Raw genomic sequence first — 21,773 nt, 5'->3', positions numbered from 1 at the left:
AAAGGCAGTCAACCCCTGCTCCCAAAATGAAGGGGACAAATCATAAAATAAAAATGACCAATAAGCCCATTAAAATGATTAATTTTAAGAAATTAAAGTATCATAAAATTTTCACCAATCATGTTAAGAAAACTTTTCAAAAACATGAACACCCAGTGACAGGTTGTGTGCACAGGGTCAGCCAGTCTTTGTACACTACTGGTGGGAAGGTAAACTGGCCCCAAGATTCCTGGCAATACAACTCAAACACACTTTAATCAGCATACTCTAACATACACTTTTTACACAGAAGATCTTATTGTGAATAATTTTGTGTACACAAAGCTTTGACAACAGGACTCTTCGTAACCATGTTAGAAAGCAAATGCCCATCAATAAGGGAACATATTAGTTTAAAATACTTTTAAATTATTTTAAAATTCATACTATTAGCAAGTTTTCTATGCAGAGAATAGATTTAAATCCCCCTACAAAGTCCCACTATCCTTATTCTCAGCAAATGACTTCACCACCTAACTGTCCCTTAGATTTCAGATCCCTCTTACTCTCCTTCCACATAAACTGATCTGTATTTTTCCTGATTTTTTTCTCCTGTCCCAAACTAACCATTTCATCTGTGTTTTGAATCAAAATTTCCTCTAAATCGTGCATTAATATTTTAACTATATAAACTACTCTTCCTTCTTAGAGAACTTGTCTGCTCTTAGCCACGGAAAAGGAACTCCTACTTGCTGTTCCTGCAGCTCTCCTGCCTCTGATGAGGGAGCAAAAGGCAACCTGAGGGCAAAGCACAAGCTAACACTTTACAACCACAACCCACCAAGGTGGGTATCTATGATATTCCTCAGGCACTCCTAGATGGCCAAGAACAAAGGAAAGGGAAAAACAAATGGTTAACTGATAGTGATCAAGATCATGCAGGCCAGAGACTCCATCAGTTTACAACTGTCTTAATGATTTAAAAGAAAAAAGCAATCTCCAGAAACCTACAGACTCAATTTCCTGGAGCCCTAACATCACCCTCCCCTCCACAGGATAGATTCTTATATAATCAGTCACTCCTCACAACCCCAGTGCAGCTCTTTCTGCTCATGGTGTTGTTGCCATTGTTTAATAAAACCACCTTTCTGCACCAAAGACATCTCAATTTTTTCTTAACCATTAGATCCAAACCCCAACACTTCAAACCACATCATTTTGGCACCCAAAGTGAGGCTTTGAGTCTTTTCATCTGGACTCTGAGCCTCAGTGCGAACTTAGTGAGTACTTCCTTTCCTCTCCCTTTACTTTCGTTTCAGGGGCTTTTCAAGGAGTATGGCCTTTTTTTTTTCTCTTTTACTGCTTATTTATTTATATATTTATGACAGACAGAAAGATAGAACACAAGCAGGGGAGGGGCAGAGAGAGAGAATCCCAAGCAGGCTCCATGCTGTCAGTGCAAAGCTCAGGGCGGGGTTCAAAATCAAGACCTGTGAGATCGTGAGCTGAGCCAAAATCAAGAGTCGGCCACTTAACCAACTGAGCCATCCAGGCATGCCAAGGAGTATCATCTTATTGGAACATTTCATGTCAATTATTCAGGCTGCAATCTTCTTAGCCCACGGCTACTATACAGGGACGAGGAAGTCTGTTTTTTGGCTGGAAGTTAGTACCCTGGCCAGAATGGAAATAAGACCCAGAACATTGATGTCCTCTCTTTATTCCTGTCCTTATTCCTGTCTTGAGAACAGGACAGCCACCTAAGTCACCAGAGCAACTGGCAATCTTCAGACTCCCGTGTGAGGTTACATCCTCATTGGTCTAATGTGATCCCTTCCACATCCCTGGTCTAGCCACTTCTGGCTGCAAGACCTCCACTTGAAAATGGCCAAAACCAGTACCCAACTGAATTAAAGCCAAATCAGGCACCATTTCCTAGAGAAGTTGGCTGTAAAAGACTACTTATCTTTACTGTTTTCCATGAATGTCCCCTACTAACTACTTAAATTATAAAATTAGGTAACTCCCCCTTGTAAAACTTTTCTAATGTTTTCCATAGGTTAAAAACGATGGGCTCTTCATAGCCTTCCTGGCACAGCCTGAATGGTACGCCACAGCATGGTATTTTGGTCCATTCACCAGTACCCACTTGTATTCTACAATGCAATGGAGAAGTGGAGGGACACTAGTAATTCCCCCTACAGGGCCTTTACAGTGGAACAGTGACCAATAATGATTTGTTATTCAAGGGACACCTCCGGCGGCTCGTGACACCAGGAACCTCTGACATATCCTGCATGGGACGCCACCAGGGAGTCAGTGGGGATTTTTGGTAACAGACTTTCTCTAGGCTTCTTCCGTTCCCAAGGACTCCCCCTTGGAATGCCTTTTAACCCACTGGAAACAATTCACATTGCAAAATTTAAGAAAGGACTGATCTCCTGTAACACTGCATGGCCTCAGTAGGATCTATCAATTATATCTCTCCTGCAGGAAACAGGGCAAACAGACAGAGGTACCCTAGGTCCAGGGCTTTAGGGTTCTAAATCAGGGCCCAGACCTAAGGAACTCTTGCAGAACCAAGCTGATAAACTCCATCCTGACATACTGGATTACAATTGTCTAAACAGGCCTCCTCCTAATAAAACCCAGGTTGCTGCAGGAAACACAGGCCATCCCTAAGGAAGGGGACACTATCTCTCACTGCTCCACCGAATAGACCCAGATTAAATTAGCGGTATATGGGGGGGCTTCTCCCTCATTCATTTCTGAGGCTAATAGCTAAAATTGGAGCCAACTGTGGTTAGTCTACCTTGGGACAGGGACTTTAAGGAATATTCCCAAGCAGCTACCGAAACTCCTTTTGTTTAGGGAAGTTCCCTGTCTTCTCAGGCCTGACATGGTCTGCCCTAAATTCCATTTGTTGCTGGAAAAAACTTGCATCTGCTTATCTGCCTGGGAAGACTGGGAAACCCCTTTCTCTGCCCTCTGGACTTTCATTGGCTTCCAGCCTTCGTGGGAGCACCTCACCTCCTTCAGCCTTCCCCTCCTCCTCCTCCTGTTTCTGAACCACCTTGGGTGCGGCTTGCATAAATGGCTCCTTGACCATCCTTGTGCTTCCAGCACCATTGGGTCTTCCTCCCACCCTCAATGTCAAGGAGCAAAGAGCACACTTTTGGACTTAACATCGCCCACTTCAGAATTCCCCACCAGTACTCCAGATAAAAATCAAGAAAGGGGAAAAAATGGATTAACTTTTAAGTAGACCCAGGTGGAATATAATTTGGTATTTAAACTAGTTGAAACTTTTATTCTACCTAGGTTTACTGAAGGTCAAATAAGCTTGTGATATCTCTGCTGCAATTTGTTAGCAAAAGGATGACTTAAAATGATGATTAATTTTGTCTGTCTCAAAGTTTTTGTGGATAATTACGAAGATAGCTATCAAAGTCTTTGGTAACCTGAAACTTTAACGTTTTGCTTAGATGATAAATTGGATTGAATTCATTGGACATCTAGGTCTTTTCTAAATAAGATAAAATACTAAATGAACATAGGTTTGTGTTTTGGCCTTCTTACTGCAGAGAAACTAAAGATATTTAAATCAGTCGGAAAAAACATGCTTTGTGCTTAACTGATTCAGAAATTTGCCATCTAAAGAATTATAGTATAACAGTTCAGAATTGGTTGGTTACTGCTTAGTTTTCACTGGAGACTAAGGTTTCTAAGACTCAAAATTCTGCAAAATGTAAGACTGATGGAAATAAGGGAAGCAACTCTGTATGTGTAAGAAAGATCTAAGAAATGGGAATACATTTTTGTTGAAGGTAAAAGAAAATAATTTTGTCCTCAAATGAGACTGGTTGTTTGGAGGGAAAAGGCTTGGGATGAAAACTAATGTAAAGGAAATTTGTAGAAGGTTTGTGAAGGGAAATCTTTGGAAAGGAATTTAACGTGTGGTAAGGATGGACTAAGGTTGAAATGAATGGATTTTACAAGTATTGGCATTAGACCGAAAGTCTGCTTGCTTTCTCTTGGTTGAAAAGACATTTTTCTTGGATTGTTGGTCTGCTCTTGATAAGAAAATGTAAACATTTTTTTCTCTTCGTCTTTATCTGCCAAAAATAAAAAACAAAAAAACCCAGTTTCTATGTTTTGTTTTTATGAGGTCTTTGATTTATTAAGGTTTAAACTTCTCAATGTTAAAGGGGCTAAGTTTTGCTAACAACTATATAACCCTACATATTTGCTTTTGGAATCTCTTATTGTCACTTGATTAAATAATTTGAACTTTTAAAGTTTGGTAATGATCTATAATCCTACTCAGGCATGTGCTTTAAACTTTCTCAGGTTCTTCAACAAATTTCCTCAAGATTTAAATTGTAAATAAAATCTCTTTGACCAATTAGGACTTTTTATTTGGTATGTTAAGTTACTTGGAAAGAACTATCAAACAAATCATGATAAGCCCTAGGTTGTATTGCTTTGGTTAATGCTATAACTATACAAATAGATACATAAATAGATACATACATACATACATTCATAAATGAAATTCCTGAGTTTTAATGTGTTCTGGTGTAAGACCATCGCTTAACATTTTGATTACTGAAATTTTCTGTGTCACAGAAATAAATGAATTTCCTTATCAATTATCATTTGTCATTTCAAAATAAGTTTCATCTTCAAGGAAACTCATAAAAAGGTCTTTTTTTGAACAAATACAGGTTTTTTATATTTTTAAAATCATAAAACTGAAATGGGTAAGAATTTCCAGAACTAATTAAAAGCTGTGTTCAAACTGAACAAGAATTACTAACATGAAATTAAATGAACTGAAGATGATTATAACTTCTGTGACTCTTGTCTGAAACACTGCTGGTTCTCTAACGTTTACTCTTCTGGATTAAGGACATTTTCTCTTAAAATATCTATGATTTACAGAAATGTGATAAAGTATTCATTTGTAAACAAACTGAAGCATTTAACTTTTCTGTCTACCTAAGCCCCCTGAAATTCAGAAAACTCTCAGTGAGTATTCTTTCTTCTATGGCAATCATAGTCATTTGCAAAAGTTCAAGAAGAATCTGTTCTCCTTGCAACAGGACACCATTGGAAACATTGGTTATTTTACCTAGGCTTTGACTGGAATGTCATTTTTAAGAGACATGCATAGACTTGGATATGACCAAACAGCTTTAAGGAACTGAAGCTGACTTTATGATACATGGAAGCATAAAGCCCCTTGGAAATGTTGGCCTAATACCTTGCTTACAGAGTTCCCAGGTGAGTAAAGAATGTCACTTCCTGGCAAGTGCAGGAAGCTCAGGATATTTGGGAGACCTCAAGAAGAGAAATTTACCCAAGTCTACAGGTACTGTAGGCATGTGTGATAGCAAGTATCTGGCTTGGCTTCTGGCCTAGATAGGCTACTAAAAGTTCAATATAGATTCCTTATGAAAAGGTGCAGCAAAACAAATTTTAAAAGATCTACATGGTCAATCGCTATTCTTCCTGAGCTTATCTAAGCAATTAAACTGGACTTGTTTTATAAACAAATTAGTCTTGATTTGGGTATCTCTGGAAATGAGGGTAATTGTAGGGGAAAACTATGTTTCAATAACACATCTTTGGAGATACTAAATTTTAATACTATTTATTATAAACTACAGTATAACCTAAATTCTTCTTGTTTCCTCAAGTATTTGGCTATAGCTCTCCAACTAAGGTTTCCAATCTTCTTCCATTCTCTTAACTTTTAAAGTCATTAAAAACTAAAACTGCCTTTTCCTGAAGCTCTAAAAACTGATGCTGGACAACTTGAGGTAAACTTCAGAGAAACAGCTCATGTACTGACAATCTTCTTGCTTGTTATTCTGTGGGGATAATAATAAGACCCCATCAGCATATGATTATTTGAATAAGTGGAAAGTGGGATAGATTCCCAACAACTGTATATGAAATGTCTTTTCTCACTGTAGACCAATCAATAAAGACTATAGTTCTTTATTAAATTATTAACTTGAGGGTGGGTTAATTCATAAATCTCTAAATGAATATGTAAACCATATCCTCCCTATACCTAATCTGACAGCTACTGGCAACCCACCCTATAAAAACCCAGAACACATGGTTTATTTAAAGGATTGAAAGTCTAATACAGCAGGGGATTTACTTCAAAAGGAAAGGCCTCTACCAGGTCATATTATGTACACCCACTGCAGTAACATTGGAGGGACACTCTTCACAGGCTCATATATCTAAAATAAAACCTGTCATTCACAGGAAACCAATAAGCAAACTAACAGCCCTTCTTGTTCTGTGAACCTATGGAAGACCTCAAATTTCTCTTCAAAGGAAAGTGATGGTAGTACTTTGTCATTTTTTTTTCCCCAATTTATACTGACAGTTCCTTCTTACAATGGGCCTTTCAAAAGGATCACCAGATACATTTGAATTACAAACCAGAAAAACCCATCTGATTCCAGCTGCCTGTTCCCACTCCATCTGAGGATCCTTCAAGCCTGACATCCAAAAATCTTTTCATGGGCAGCATTCGAGACTCAAACACTGGGTTTATAATTTGCTCTATCCATTAACGTATATTTTTCTTTTGTTTCTATAAAAGTGCCTCTTATTAATTATCTGACGCTTACATCATATAGACAAAACAGAGTCTATATGATGGCTAATAACACCTGTTACACAATTAAGGCCTTAAATGACTCTCAAAACAGCATTACATTATTAAACACTAAAATAAATGCAGGGGCAATTGGGTCACTCAGTCGGTTAAGCATCTGACTCTTGATTTCGGCTCAGGTCATGATCTCGCAGCCATTAGATCAAGCCCTGCATCGGGCTCCAACCTGGGCATGGAGCCTGCTTAAGATTCTCTCTCTCCCTCTGCCTCTGTCCCTTCCTTATTCACATGCACACACACGTTCCCTCCCTTCCTCCTTCCCTCCCTCTCTCTCAAAAAGAAAATAAACTCAAATGCATGAAACAGTTCTACAAAATAGAATGGCATTAGATGTTTTAACAGCACCACAAGGTGGTACATATGCCATTATTAAGAGAGTGATGTATATATACTCCAGATTATCACAAAAATGTCACAGGCCTATTAAAAGATACGGATACCCAAACTGAGGCTCTATAAAATCCTTCTCTCTCTTTAAATGATTGGTTAAGTTACTGGTTTGGGGGGAGGGGGGGTTATGGTCAACTGTTAGGGGTCTCTCTGTTGGACTTATTCCTTATAGCCATATTAATCCTACCTAGTATGTTGGCTTTTTCAATGTCTCTACTTGGTGCCAAGACTCCATCACTACAATGATTTCACATCGATGATCCTTACCACCCACAGAGATACTTACTGTCCACAATGGATTCAGCTGCCTCTGCCTTTGGTTAACTCATATATATAAACTCCCCAGATGATCAATGTCAAGCCAAAAGTAGGGACATCTCTACGCCCCTACTCAGCAGAAAGAAGCTACACAGAACATGAGACCTTCTGCCTTCAACAACCTTAGAGATTTAAGGGTCAAAATTGTTCAGGGGGGAAATGATGAGGGAGCAAAAGGCAAGCTGAGGGCAAAGCACAAGCTAACACCCCACAATCACTACCCCCCATTCCTCAGGCATTCCTCAGGCTGCCCAAGAACAAAAGGAAAAACAAATGGTTAACTGATAGAGATCAAGGTCATGCAGGGCAGAGTCTCCATCAGTTTTCAACTGTCTTAATGATTTGAAAGAAAAAAAATGCAATCTCCAGAAATCTATAGACTCAATTTCCTAAAGCCCTAATATCACCCTCCTGTCCACAGGATAGAAAATCTTGTATAATCAGTCACTCCTCACAACCCCAGTATTGCTCTTTCTTCCCACAGGTCCTGTCCCCATGCTTTAATAAAACCACCTTTTCCCAAAGATGTCTCAAGAATTCTTTCTTGCCCATTAGCTCTGAACCCCACTACTTCAAACCACATCACCTCCATGCTACAATGATCAGAGGTAGGCACATGGCCCAGGCTGGGCCAGTTCATCTCACCCAGGAATATGGTATATGACCCAAAGAAAAAGACAACCACCTCTAGGAAGCCAAATAACAGGTCATATAGACTTAGGAACTAGTGAGGTATAGGCAAGCATATGAATAAGGGAAAGCAGTCAGTAAAGAATGAAGCAGGCAAAAAGAATCATGTGTTATAGACCCAGAGACAGAGCCAAAGACAAAGAAAAAATAAATGGCTGCTGGAGGACTTTCTACTTCTTTCCTTCTCAAGCTACATACATTCTATTCATTCTGATGCAACTAGCTAAGACAGAAACCATGGTAGATACTGTTGATTTGCTCACACAACCTCTATTCCACCCTATTTCTGGTGTGCCTTCCTGGTTTCAGAGGATGAAAAGCTAAAAAAGTCTATTTCTCAGATTCTTTTATAAAGTTCTGACTGAGAACGTTTCCATCAATTAGATGCACTTATGCCATATTTGAAAGCAAAAGTGCGGTAACTACTCTCCTTTTTAGCTATTTTCTGCAGGAAGATCATAGAATGTCTAGTCTCCCACTTCATGGGTGTGAAGCAATTTTGACACAGATGATGACAGACCCCACATTCCAGTACCTACTTACCAGTTTACCGGTATTGTAAGGCAGATGTAGCTTTCTAATCCCTGGGCTACAGCTAATTTGGTGTTTTCTTAGACTCAACAGTTCAGTGACAGCCTCTGAGTTAATGGTTCCCTGGAAGGTCAGTTCTGCTGTGATCTGGGAGTCAGTCCTAGAGGCTCCGTCAGCATGGAGCCTACTTTTCTACCCCTTCTAGGGCTTTCATAAGCACCTGATTCTACTTCTGTTTCTATGTCCTACAATGGTAAGTCCTAAACAGAAGCCTTGTAAGGATTCACATACCTTACACTACTTCAATTCATACAGCAATTAGCAGTTGTGCCTTACACATAATAGGTGTTCATAAAGTACCTGTGAAATGAATACTTCTTTAAGTAACCCCTGGATAAAATCCAAGATAGTGATTAGCATTAGAGGTTCTGGTGTACTGTGATGGTTTGTGGCAGTTCTCTTTAACATATTCTTAAAAAACAGGATGATGGAGAAGTAAAATTAGAGCATTCACTACTGTATTTTCAAATGCTTTTTTAACAGCTACACAGCACTAAAACAGCTCCATGATAATCCTTTTTCTGACCAGCAACCTAAAATCACTAAGGGTCTACCATGAAGAGCCAAAAGTTTATGTAATTATTCCTTAATCACACTGTTTTTGTAATCATAGTTTGATTTTTTTTAACTTCTTTTATTCTCTTGGTATGTTTATGCAGACTCTGAGCATGTTCAGAATACTTGATATATGTTGATATCATTTGATAGAGAATTATATAAATATCTAGAAACATACTATCAGTCAAGACTAGTTAATTAGTGCTATCCTTCCAAATGGAAAAAAAGAAAAACCTGCAACCAAGGAGAGCTGAACATTTTTTATGTACTTATTTGGTACCTTGAGTTTATTTCTTAAAAACTAAAATCTTTTTTTAATATTTATTATCAAAAATTTTCAAAAACAGAACAGAAAACAAGAATAGCACGACAAACACCCACATATCCACTGCCCAGATTCAACAATTGTTAAGATTTTGCCATTTTAGCCATATTTTCATTTTTTATGTTGAGGTACAGGAAAGTAATTTCAGACATCAAGATACCACCTCTAACTTTTTCAGTATGAATCTCTAAAAAATATAAATTTTCTCCCCATAACCACAATATTATCACACCTACCAAATTAACAATAAGTTTTCAATGCCATCTAATAATGTGTTCTATTTCCCACAACAGTGCTTCACCACAAAATTTTCTTGTAAATATCTTTTTCCAAAAACATCCTCTCGAGGACCATAGACTGTGATTAGCTATATCTCTTGTTTCTTTTAACTTAGAAGGGTCCCCCTCCCAACTTTTTCAAATCATTGATTTGGTAAAGAAATATTAAGCCAAGGTTTAATATAAAGAGTAATTACAACCTCCATGTAAACTATTTTCAAGGGACGCATACATATATGAAATGTCACTGATGAGTATAATGCTCCTTACTTCATGTGAATTCTAAAAATAATTTGAGTATGAGTATTTGAGATCTACTATAAAGATTATAGTTCAGTTGAGCAGCAGAAGTTTACAGATCTGTCCCTTAGCTCTGGGTAACAGTATTACTTGGGACTGATACTCTCGTCTACAAAACTTCAGAACCTTTTAAACTGGAAGAGGTTGGAATAGATTTGATCTGAACAAGTTTATTCAAACTGAACATAGTGTAACTTTAGCCATTTATATTAACAAGTTTATTCAAACTGAACATAGTGTAACTTTAGCCATTTACATATGCTTTACACATTCATTTAATGTATGAAAGTATTTTTACATGTTTTTCCAACTATATTTAGATGTCACAAGGTGAGCTGGTAGCCTGTAACCATACTTCTGATATGTGAAACAATTTCACTGTGAAATTTAAGAACCTCAACTATTTTTTGTGCCTTCTAGTACGCCTTGTAATTTTTTTTTTATTTTTTTCATGTTTTTATTTATTTTTGAGAGATAAAGAGACAGAGCACAAGCTGGGGAGGGGCACAAAGAGGGAGACACAGAATCTGAAGCAGGCTCCAAGCTCTGAGCTGTCAGCACAAAGCCCAACATGGGGCTCAAACTCATGAACCTTGAGATCATGACCTGGGCCAAAGTCGGATGCTCAACCAACTGAGCCATCCAGGCACCCTACCTTGTAATTTTTTCTTGACAGCTGGATATGATGTGCTAGATAAAATTAAATGCTGTAGACAGTTTTAGTAATGTGGTGGGAAGCATTCCATAGTTCTATGATTACGTCTCACTCTTTCAGTGAGCCTCTGTCTCTGTACTGTGAGCTTCACAAATCTCAGTCCCCCTACAACAGCTGTCCCCTTCCCCCATGGGACAGGATGGCTAGAGTAGACTGAAACTGGCATTTCCCTTCTCTCCTGAGAAAGGCTACAGGTGGCTGGAGTTAGATATTTCCCTTCCCCAAGTCAGTTAAGCTCTAGTTAAACAGTTTCTCCAGAAGGCAGACCTTGCTAAGTAAGAACAGAATGCTCCGGTGTATTTCAAGATGGTTCCTTTTCTCCTTCCCCTGCCAGAAGCATAGGTTTTTCTCCCATATTCACTGTGTTGAGCTCCTGGTGGTAAAACTCACCAAAGTGTGGGACCTTACCCGTAACTGTGTCCTCCTGGAGTTTCTGACTCTTATATTTGTCCACAGTGAGCCTCCAGCAATTTGTCAATAGTTTTCCTACCTCAGTACTGGTTCCCACAGAGTCATTGAATTGTGATTATATTCGCCTGTCCCTCCTATTTTGGGGACAGCAGTTTGCCCTGTGACTTCACTTACGATCTAAGAAGAGATGTTGATTTTGCAGTTTGCTGAGCTTTTTACTTGTTAGGATGGAGTGGAGACTTGAAGCTCCTTCCAGTCTTAAAGCCAGACTAGAAACTGGAAGTCCCCTCAACTACTTTTTTGAAAGCTAGACAAACATTTATTTTAGGCAAAAACCTTTGTTTCCTGTTGTTTACAGGCATATTTTACCAACTAAGTTAAAACCAGTCAAAGTATAATTGCCATAAATTTGGGACAAGTGATAAAAGGCCAAAAAAGAAGGCAGTCACCTGATAGCCTTGTCTCATCTACAGAAGTAAAATCATTGTCCCCGCTAAAAAACAAATCCCAAGTAACAACTAATTTTCAGTAAATAAACAATAGAAGGGAAGCTGCTTCTGTAGAATAGCTGAGCAAAATTTCCACAATGAAAAAAATCATTTGTAATCTCACAATATGGAGAGAGTAATTGCAACAAGAGACTAGTAACCTTTGCTTGTAAAAAATAACAATTTAATGCAAATAGAAAAGGAAACCACATTACAAAGAAGAGAATGTGTCTCTATCAAATATTTGGATAGCTGTTTGTTTGTTTTTACTTCCTACAATAATTACAACCAAAAGTTAACCCTCATAGTCAATTACAACTTCTAAGTTAAAAAAAAAAAAAAAAAAAAAAAACACAAAATTCAGAAAAATTTCACAACAATAAAACTTAGGGAAAATATGGAGGAGGAAGGAGTTTTCTTACATCTGAAACCTTGAACAATTCTCTTAAAAAGTAATTGGAGGAGCTAGATATATGCTATATATGCTATAATGCTAAGGGAAATAAGTCAGAGAAAGAAAAACAGCATATGATTTCACTTATATGTGGAATTTAAGAAACAAAACAAACAAGCAAATGGAAAAAGAACAAACTAAGAAACAGTCACTTAACTATAGAGAACAAACTGATGGTTACAGGAGGGTGAAAATAGGTGATGGGAATTAAAGAATACCTTTATCATGGTGAACACCAACTAATGTACAGAATTGCTGAATCACTACACTGTATACTTGAAACTAACATAACACTGTATGTTAACTAAACCAGAATTAAAACTTAGAAAAAAGAAAAAAAAATACTTACATTAAAAAAATAATAAAATAATTGGAGGAAAAAAGAAAACAAAAATGTTTATAGGTCTTATACAAGACTTAAGATACAAATGCAACATTTACTGACTACCTACTATATATCAAACTCTATAAATGCTTCATATACATTATTATCAAGTAATAGTCATCATATATAGCTCTATTAATAAATATATCAACATTTATTAAGATTACACAAATTTAATATTAAAATTATAAAAAAGAATGCTGTCAAGGAGAAATAACCTGAGTATTCACCTATGGCCATTCACCACTAGGGACAATATTTAACTTTAAGTAGAACAGTTTGAAATGCAGAAACTTTCCTTTGTTTCTTTTCTTTAATGAAGCCCAATTATTTTGAAGTAATGAAATTCTTGTTTCCATAAGAATAATTATACACAGTTGAAGACATAAAAATCATATAAACTATTAAGGGGTTTTAAAGCCCAGTCAAATCTGATTTTAAATTTTATCTATATAAGATGTGATTTCATACCCTTAAGTCTAGAAGGTGTAGAACCAAACCAAAATGAAGTCACTTATGTCAAGGACAAACTGCACACAGTCAACACCAATGCATGAAGGAAACTTAACCTAATCTTACAGAAACTTACAGCTCTTCTCTCAGAAATAAGTAAAGGACACCAGCCAATCATCAAACACCAAGTCTGTTCAGGCCATCTATGAACTTCCTTGTTCCTAACCAAGCTACCCAAATCCAAATAAGAAACAAGACCACTAGGCAACCAAGTAACTTCTGTATTTATCCCATAAAAATCCCTTAGTCTGTGAGCAACTCCGAACTCACTGCTCCCACAGCCTTGAGTTACCTGACTTGCAGGTAAAAAGCCTTATAATAAACTCATCTTTCTGCTTTGTTTTACCCCGTGTGCAGTGTTTTGGTTTTTGACAAAGATATGGTGTAGTGGTGAAGGCTCCTGATCAAGTTCATGCTCCACTGTTTGCCATTAAAAATAATCCACAGTTTTCTTCTGATTTAGCTATTCAAATATATATCCTACTATCATGAACCCTAGATTGGAGCAAGCTAATCTCAGTAAAAGGATCACTCTCCTGAGGTCAAAAACAAAAGAATCATTAAGAGAAGACATAGGGGCGCCTGGGTGGCTCAGTCGGTTGGGCGTCCGACTTCAGCTCAGGTCATGATCTCACACTCCGTGAGTTCGAGCCCCACGTCGGGCTCTGTGCTGACAGCTCAGAGCCTGGAGCCTGCTTCAGATTCTGTGTCTCCCTCTCTCTCTCTGCCCCTCCCCTGTTCATAATCTGTCTCTCTCTGTCTCAAAAATAAATAAAAACATTAAAAAAAAAAAGAGAAGACATAAACTCGAGAAAACCCTCCTTTGTTTATAAGGGGCATATTAATAGAGCAATAACTCATTTTGGCACAACAGGAAGCCATTAAAATCAGGGATTTCCCCCAAACAATGATTTTTCAAGTCCTAGGAAGTGAGCCACAGGTCTCACAACAAAAAATTCCAATGTCACAGAATCAAAAAGTTGTACAGCTCCTTGGAGCTAAAAGTACTTGTGGGGCATTCTTTTGGCTAATAATATGACAAACTTTAGACTGTATTTTATTTGCTCCTTATAAATTATCATAGTGCCTAGCAGACTTTGCAGGTGTGTTTAAGTTAAGGATACTGAGATAGTATTATCCTAGATTATCCAGATAAACCCAATGTAATCATAAGGGTCCTTACAAAAGCCAGAGAAGATGTATTGATGCAAACACAAAAAGGCAGAAAGAGATCTGAAGATGACACACTGAAGATGGCAAAAGGGGCCATGAGGCAAACATCACAGGTGACTTCCAGAAGCTAGAAAAGATAAGGAAACAGATTCTCCCCTAGTGCCTCAAAAGGAACACATTTGATCTTAGCTCAAGAAGACTCATTTTGGATTCTAACCTCCAGAACTGTAAGATGATAATTTGTGTTGTTTAAGCCACTAGGTTTGTGATAATTTTTGATAGCAGCATTAGGAAATTAATATACTAGTGATGATCATTTCACTTCAAAAATCATACTTCTGCTAGTTTTTTGGCACGATGCACCATCACCACCCTACATTAAAAGCAGCTTTCAAGAGTAGAAATACATCAATTAAAAAACATCTAGACTAAACCATAATTTTTAATGAATGTTCCTGTATTGGAAGATAAAGTTATCCTAAATATAATGCCCCAGAGAGGTTTTAAATTTCCTTTATTTTCAAGATTTGGGTTTAGCTGATCATTGGTCCTTGAAATGCACTCTTTACAAAAGATCAGTGATAGACATGAAAGTCTATCATCAATCACTCCTAAAAGCAATCACTTGGATCTCTTGTGAAATGGAGGCAAAAAAAAGAAAAATTGTTGGGGGAAAGGGGAGGATGCAAAGCGAATGGAGAATTACTGGAAGGCTTGTAATTCTCTGCCCTTTAGACTCTCAAAGTCCTCATATTTACTACTCAAAATGGACACGAGCATGAAATTAGTACATATTTCCAACAGCACAGAGCCCAATGTGGGGCTCAATCCCACCACCCTGGAATCATGACCGGAGCTGAAATCAAGAGTCAGACAATCAACTGAGCTACCCAGGTGCCTCTAAGCTCTTTTTAGTGAAATTTTTTAAATCATTTCCATATGGTACTATGTATGACTAAATGTATGGTTATGTATGGCTATACAGTCCTAAAGTATGGCTGTAGTAGATGACTAGAACAGGTGATAGTTTCTTTGATCTTACTATAATCCATGAAAGCATTAGGGAAAAAGTTTCAAACAAAAGGATTCCTCAATCTGTGAGGAATATTCCTGTGGGTTATATGATACAGCTTGAGATAATTAAAGATAATACCAGGTAATTGGCTCAGAAAGACCTAAATCATCAGTGAAAAGCTTTAAAAGTATACAGGTTTGATCAAGATCCAAAGTTCTGTAAGACCCAAAATTAAATTATTAATTAATTTAAAAAAACCAATTTTTTGAAATCAACAATAGTAAATACTGACTTAGAAGTGATATGAAACATAGGTTTCAAAAAAGAACACAGATCACATCAGAGCTGAAATAAATCTTTGTAGTAAGGTTCAACGAGAACAGGGACAACTGGTCACCAAGTAAGTCAAGAGGCAAAAGCTGGACTCAAACCTAGCTTTACTAACTTAATCCAGGTCAGTGCTCTTTCAAGTCTATCAAGTTGTTTCTGTGGTTTAAAACGCCAAGATAGGGGCACCTGGGTGGCTCAGTCGGTTAAACATCCAACTTCGGCTCAGGTCATGATCTCGCAGTTCTAAGTTGGAGACCGCATCAGGCTCTGTGCTGACAGCTCAGAGCCTGGAGCCTGTTTCTGATTCTGTGTCTCCCTCTCTCTCTGCTCCTCCCCTGCTTGTGCTCTGATGAGTCAGAGAGAGACCAGTGGTTTCTATCCTGGCTCTGACACCAGGCTCTACACATAATCATCAGAGAAAATCTCAAGATCAGCAGAATTATGACAACAACGGACCAATCAAACCTGAAGGTTAGCATTTTGAGGGAACTTTCAGATTTGCAGTTCTCTTTAGGTGAATTACAATCAAAGATTTTGTTTGTATGAATTTATCCTATGAGCATCAACATCATTATAAATATCAGTTTCTCAAGTGAATTTTACTTTTTAGTATGAATTACTTTAAAATAAGTTTACATAAGAACTCTTAAACATTACACACTTCATGAAAAATGTTCTCCATCCTCACTGCCTGTAGTAGACTCTTGGACTGGGTCTCACAACCTTCACTTCATGTTTCTACTTTTTGAAAAGGTTAGAAAGCTAGAAGACTCCCTTGAAGGCAAAGTGTTGGACATTAGTCTGCCAGTTATTTGCACATGGAAGGCACAAGTTCAGCAAAGACCATCTTCCTATAGTAAGGGCAACTGAAAAAATGTCTAACAAGACATTGAAGGGTTGCAGTAACCACAGTCTTATTCCCCCGTCCGCTGGCTCACCAGCTCCACGGGTGAGAAGCCATGGCAGTGGTGGTAACAGTAGCAGTGGTAATAGTGTGTAGCCTTGAAGCCAGAAGTCCAGTAGTGGTTCCCAATTTTTGCTCCTTTAGCCTCTCCAATGTAAACACCCTATTCCTTAAAATAACTACAGCTGTTCTGTTTCCTGCCCTATACCCCAACATTAAGTGAGTTCAGGTCCTTACACTCTTGCTTGGACTACTGTGATAATTAAGTGACATGCCTGGAATCTCTCACCATTTCAGTTCTTCCTGACCCGCCACCATCAAATCTGACCATGCTTAGAGAAAGCTTACCCAAAAAAGTCCACATGGAAACCTCTTATGTTATTTTAAATACCTCTTACGCACCTTGTGTGTGCAGCTGTGTCCTTTAATTCCTTCTCCATCTGCTAAAATCCCACTCCATCTTCTGAACCTAGCTCAAACAAGACTCCTGTAAATATTTTCCAACAGGGTCACTCCGCCTATATGTGAACTATTTCCACATACCCTGCTGCCTGCCCTTGGCTCTGTACTCATTCACATTCATTCATTCAAAAGATACTTGTTGAGTTACACTAAACCTACCACATGTCACCCATTGTGTAGAGGGCAGGGGATACAAGCCTAAACAAGATAAACAAGGTCTTTCCTCTCTTATAGCTATAATCCAACAGGGATATAGATTACCCAATAAATACCCAAATAATGTTTAATTACAACTGTACTTAAGTGTAATAAAACATTCAGGATGTCTTACACATATAAAGGAAAGTCTAATCTAATATAGAAAATCAGAGAGAATCACTTCCCTTCCAGAAACATTTAAGCAGAAAGGGGATGATATGTAAAACTGATCAAGCAAAAAACTGTTAGAGAACTTCACAGGCAGAAAGAACAGCATGTGCAAGGGCCTTGAGGCAGCATTCTAGGAACTGTGAAGACAACCAAAAGTCACATGAGATGGGACAGCAGCCCAAAATAAGTAGAGAGGGAGGCACCTCTTATAACCACTATTATAACACTTAGTACACTGTTTTGGAATTACTCATTTGCAAAAATGCAGTCCTCTCTGAACAAACTCCTTAGGTCTCCTTAGGTCTCACAAATATTTTAGCTCCATAATCCAATACAGTGTTTAGCAGTGTCCCCTCAAGTCACGATCTGTGGAATGAAGAAATAAGTGCTTGATCTGGGCAAGGAACTTAACCTCTTAATACCAGACAGATGAAACAAAACAATCTCTAAGTGTTCAAAAAACCTTGTTTCTTACTACCCCAAAACTTACTGGGCAAGAGGCAACATATTCATGCCAATTGATACACGTTCAGAATCAAAACTAGTACTAACCGTGGATGAAACTTTAAATACTAAAAACTAAACTTTAGATTGGCAAGAGGCTCTAAATCCTCACTGCTCCATAAATCGCCACCAACTAATAACCAATAGAACTGTGTTAAAACTCCCAGAGAGTCACCAATGAGGCCAGGGAGAGGAAGTCCAGCCCCATCTGCCTGTTTTTTTTCTCTAGTTGCTCAACAGATCTAGTAAGTGTAGAATCAAGAGCAGGAAACTGGCACCTATGCCATCCTTCTCTCCCTCCTTACTTCTTAAATAATGTCAACTCAGGAAACACACTGGTGACTCAGTAAGAAAATGTCAAAATCCAATTGATATAACTCTGCCAACTATTACAAGTCAACAGAATGGGGTAATCTTTAGCCCTACACTTTAAATTTAGTCTTTGGTACTTGTTCTCAAAGAGCAGTGGAGGACGTATTTTTTGAAAGAAAACTGAGTTAACTAGGAAATAGCTTCAAAATACATGAAAAGCTTGATGTAGTTTATTAGTGAGGAAAAATTAATACACACACACACACACATATATATACATACAGTATGGAACTCTGTATAATAGCTAAGGTGTAGAATAAGACCCTTAGCATATCTTTTAAAAATATACTTAATCAGAATTTCACTATCTGCATTTACTATGTTGTCTGGCATGTATAATAATGAATCCAAAATCATTTAACAAGCCAAGAACTCTACTAAAGAGCTCTATAATGGGGTTCAACCATACCAAAGACTCAAAACTTGTACAAAATATATTTAATTATATCAGTGGCCCAATCATGTCAAATTTTTCAAGTAATACAACTATGAGATCAAATCTAATTAAACTAATTAAACTTAACTGTGATGTTTTTTCCTGGAAGATCAAGATAAAACAGTGAAATAATTCAGAAGATCAATTTAAGAGGTGCCTGGGTGGCTCAGTCGGATAAGTCTCCCAACTTCCGCTCAGGTCATGATCTCACAGTTCGTGAGTTCAAGCCCCGTGTCAGGCTCTGTGCTGACAGCCTACAGCCCGCTTTCAGTTGTGTGTCTCCCTCTCTCTCTCTGCCCCTCCACTGCTCACACTCTGTCTCGCTCTGTCTCTCTCTCTCCCTCAAAAATGAATAAACATTAAAAAAATTTTTAGAAGTTGGGGCGCCTGGGTGGCTCAGTTGGTTAAGCGTCTGACTTTGGCTCAGGTCATGATCTCACGGTTCTTGAGTTCAAGCTCCCCTTCGGGCTCTGTGCTGACAGCTCAGAGCCTGGAGCCTGCTTCGGATTCTGTCTCCCTCTCTCTCTCTCTGCCCCTTCCCCGCTCACACTCTGTCTGTCTCTCTCATAAATAAATAAACATTTAAAATAAAATAAAATAAATTTTTAGAAGATCAATTTAGTATCATTCAAGATTTAGTAACAACATGGAAAGAGTAATGGTCTTTCTAAATCATGACTGGAATTCATGCCCTTCACATTGCATCCTCAAACTCTTGATAATATTCTCTTCTCTCCAACCTTCTCCATTTCTCAAAAACAAACCCAGAAACAGAAGACCAAACAAAACCAAAATAAAAACATTCATGCAATATATATCTATGGACCTCAGTGGCAACACAAATAGCAAGCAAACTAATGCTCCCTTTTCCTCAGATTAAAATAAAATTTTTGCCCTAATTTTAAAAGTACATGATTCTCCTCTCCTTACTTCAAAAGATGGATATGAAAATGTTACCATGTGGCAAATAATGGCTTTTTAAAAACCTATAAATTATTTTGGGAAGCATTAGTGAATATCTGATTTTATAAAGTACTTTTTTGGGGACAAAAATTTAAACAAACATTATTTTTCAATTATTTCTATACTTAATGAAAGTACTTACTAAAACTGTTACTATTTAATACTTAATGAATATTTAAAATATACCAGCATCTCTTTTTAAGCATGTAACTTATTACCCAAAATGCAGCTCATTTCTTTTTCTGGCCTTTTAAAGGCCCCATTTTTCAGCGTTTTACTGGTGCAGTGATGAGTAATTGAGCCTCAATACAAAAGAGTATTCCCCAAAAATCCACACACATAATCAATATGAGGTAAACAAGTTTTACTACAATAATCAGGCATTTTTAATTCATCACCTGAAAAGTTACACAGAATAAATATAAGCTTGGGTGAGTCAAGGTACCATATGAAAAGTGCTTCAACACATGGTCAGTTACAGTATTCCCACATGACCTTCCAGTGATCCAGTACCTGTTATGGTAGTATGGTAGTGAAGTGACTTCCTGATGCCTTGTGGCTTAGTCTAATCAAACATTATCAGCCCAATGAAACGCGCCTCATTTACACAATATTGAGTAAGAACAGTAAAGCTTCAGGAAAAGTCTAAGTCAAATAACAGAAATCTTAAATGACATTCTCAAAGTCTGACTTCTGCTTTGGAGAACTACTTATTTCTCACCAAATAAACCAATTTACAAATAAGCAAGATCTTTTCCTAAACACATGACAGTTTTCTTTTTAAAAATCTGAAACCTTATTCTCATGAGATTACTTAGAAGACATTAAATATAAATCAGATCTCCAAACCCAAACATATAGGCTAAAAATAGTGTATCTATTTCAAAGCTGAGGCAGAAGCCCTCCAACGGAACAAACTAAAATTAGGGGGTTTTTTTCACCTCTGGATCTTTAAAAAATGCACCTTCAACGTCTATGGGTCACACAAACCAATGTCCACATGTTCTCCCAAAGCAACTGGTCAGACACAATATAATTATTAAAAGCTTCAGGAACATAATAAGCACACCGTCCACGGGACTCATGTAATGAAATTCCTCTTCATTCTGGTTAGTATCTAGATTTAAAAAAACAGTTATCACTACTACTACTACTAAAGACCCCTCCCCAATGGTTTTACTCAGTAAAACTCCAAACCAGCAAAAAAAGACCACCATACTCTTTCTCGCGAAGAAGCAAAAGCCCGGTACAAAGCTGTCAGGTGGACAGGCAGGTAGGGCTCCAACCTGAGATACCGAGCCTCGGAGCCCCGGGAGGCACGACGTGGTCACGGGGGAAGGGTCGAGGCGGAGACCGAGACTAAGGGTGGCCCCACCCACGGATGTACCTGCGAGCTGAGGCGGGTGGAGGGCAACCCTTTAACCCTAAGCCCTGGCCAGGCCGTCGCCCCGTTCCGCGCTCCCGGCCCGGCTCTGGCCCCGGCCCTCTGGGGGGGATCTGAGCATCGCGACGCGGACACGGCTCTGCCCCGGGACCGGAGAGGAGAAGGGGCTGGGGCCAGTGCCGGCGCCCACGGGCCTGACCTCGCCACCGCCTCTGGCGGAGGTGAGGGGCGACTCCAGCCTGCGCCCGCCCTCCCTTCAGGGCCGGGGCCGGCCGGACGCAGCCGCGGCGTCCGCTCGGGCCCCGGGCGCCGTGGCGACGGGAAGGTCACCGGCCGCAGGAGGCCCCGACTAGGGGCGGCGACGTCCGCGCTACCTTTGGCCTCGCAGTCGGCGCAGTACTTGTTGTCCTCCTCCCTCAGCAGCTTGGACAAGATGAGCTGGTGCTGCTCATTCAGCTTCTGAGCCTTCTCCCGGCAGGAGCGCGTCGCCATCTCGGAAGCGGGGCGAGGAGCCCAGGGCAGCTACGGCGGCGGCGGGCTCTGGCAGCTGGGCGGGGTGAACACACCTGGAGCCGCCGGGACCGCGGGCGGACTCAGCCGAGGAAGCGGCGGCGGCAGCGGCAGCTGGAACAGAAGGAGGAGCGGCGGCGGCGGGTGGCAGCGCCGACGTGTCCCGCCTCCTCGCCGGGCCGGCCCCGCACGCACAGCCAGAGCCGGCGAGGGACAAGGAGGGGGAGGGGGAGGGGGGGAGACGGGGCTGAAG

The 21,773-nt window shown here is 39.2% G+C and overlaps 1 protein-coding gene across 5 annotated transcripts in view; it reads right to left on the bottom strand.

Moving 5' to 3' along the window:
• SMAP1 (small ArfGAP 1) overlaps positions 1 to 21,773 on the bottom strand; it is a 206,648-nt gene extending 184,875 nt beyond the window's left edge. Inside the window, exon 1 of one of the 5 annotated variants that reach the window (XR_013555666.2) lies at positions 21,385 to 21,767. Coding sequence is in view for 4 of the 5 variants with exons in the window: in XM_078447065.2 (XP_078303191.1) it covers positions 21,385 to 21,502 (118 nt within the window). In the remaining variant the exon portion in view is untranslated. Of the gene's footprint in view, positions 1 to 21,384 lie in introns of all 5 variants that reach the window. The other 4 variants (XM_078447065.2, XM_078447064.2, XM_078447061.2 and 1 more) reach the window with 4 other exon arrangements.

Source organism: Panthera onca, chromosome B2 (genome assembly GCF_046562875.1).
Source record: "Panthera onca isolate mPanOnc1 chromosome B2, mPanOnc1 haplotype 2, whole genome shotgun sequence".
NCBI lineage: Eukaryota > Metazoa > Chordata > Mammalia > Carnivora > Felidae > Panthera > Panthera onca.
Note: the sequence above shows the minus strand (reverse complement) of the source record. Positions and strands in the feature narration are given on the sequence as shown.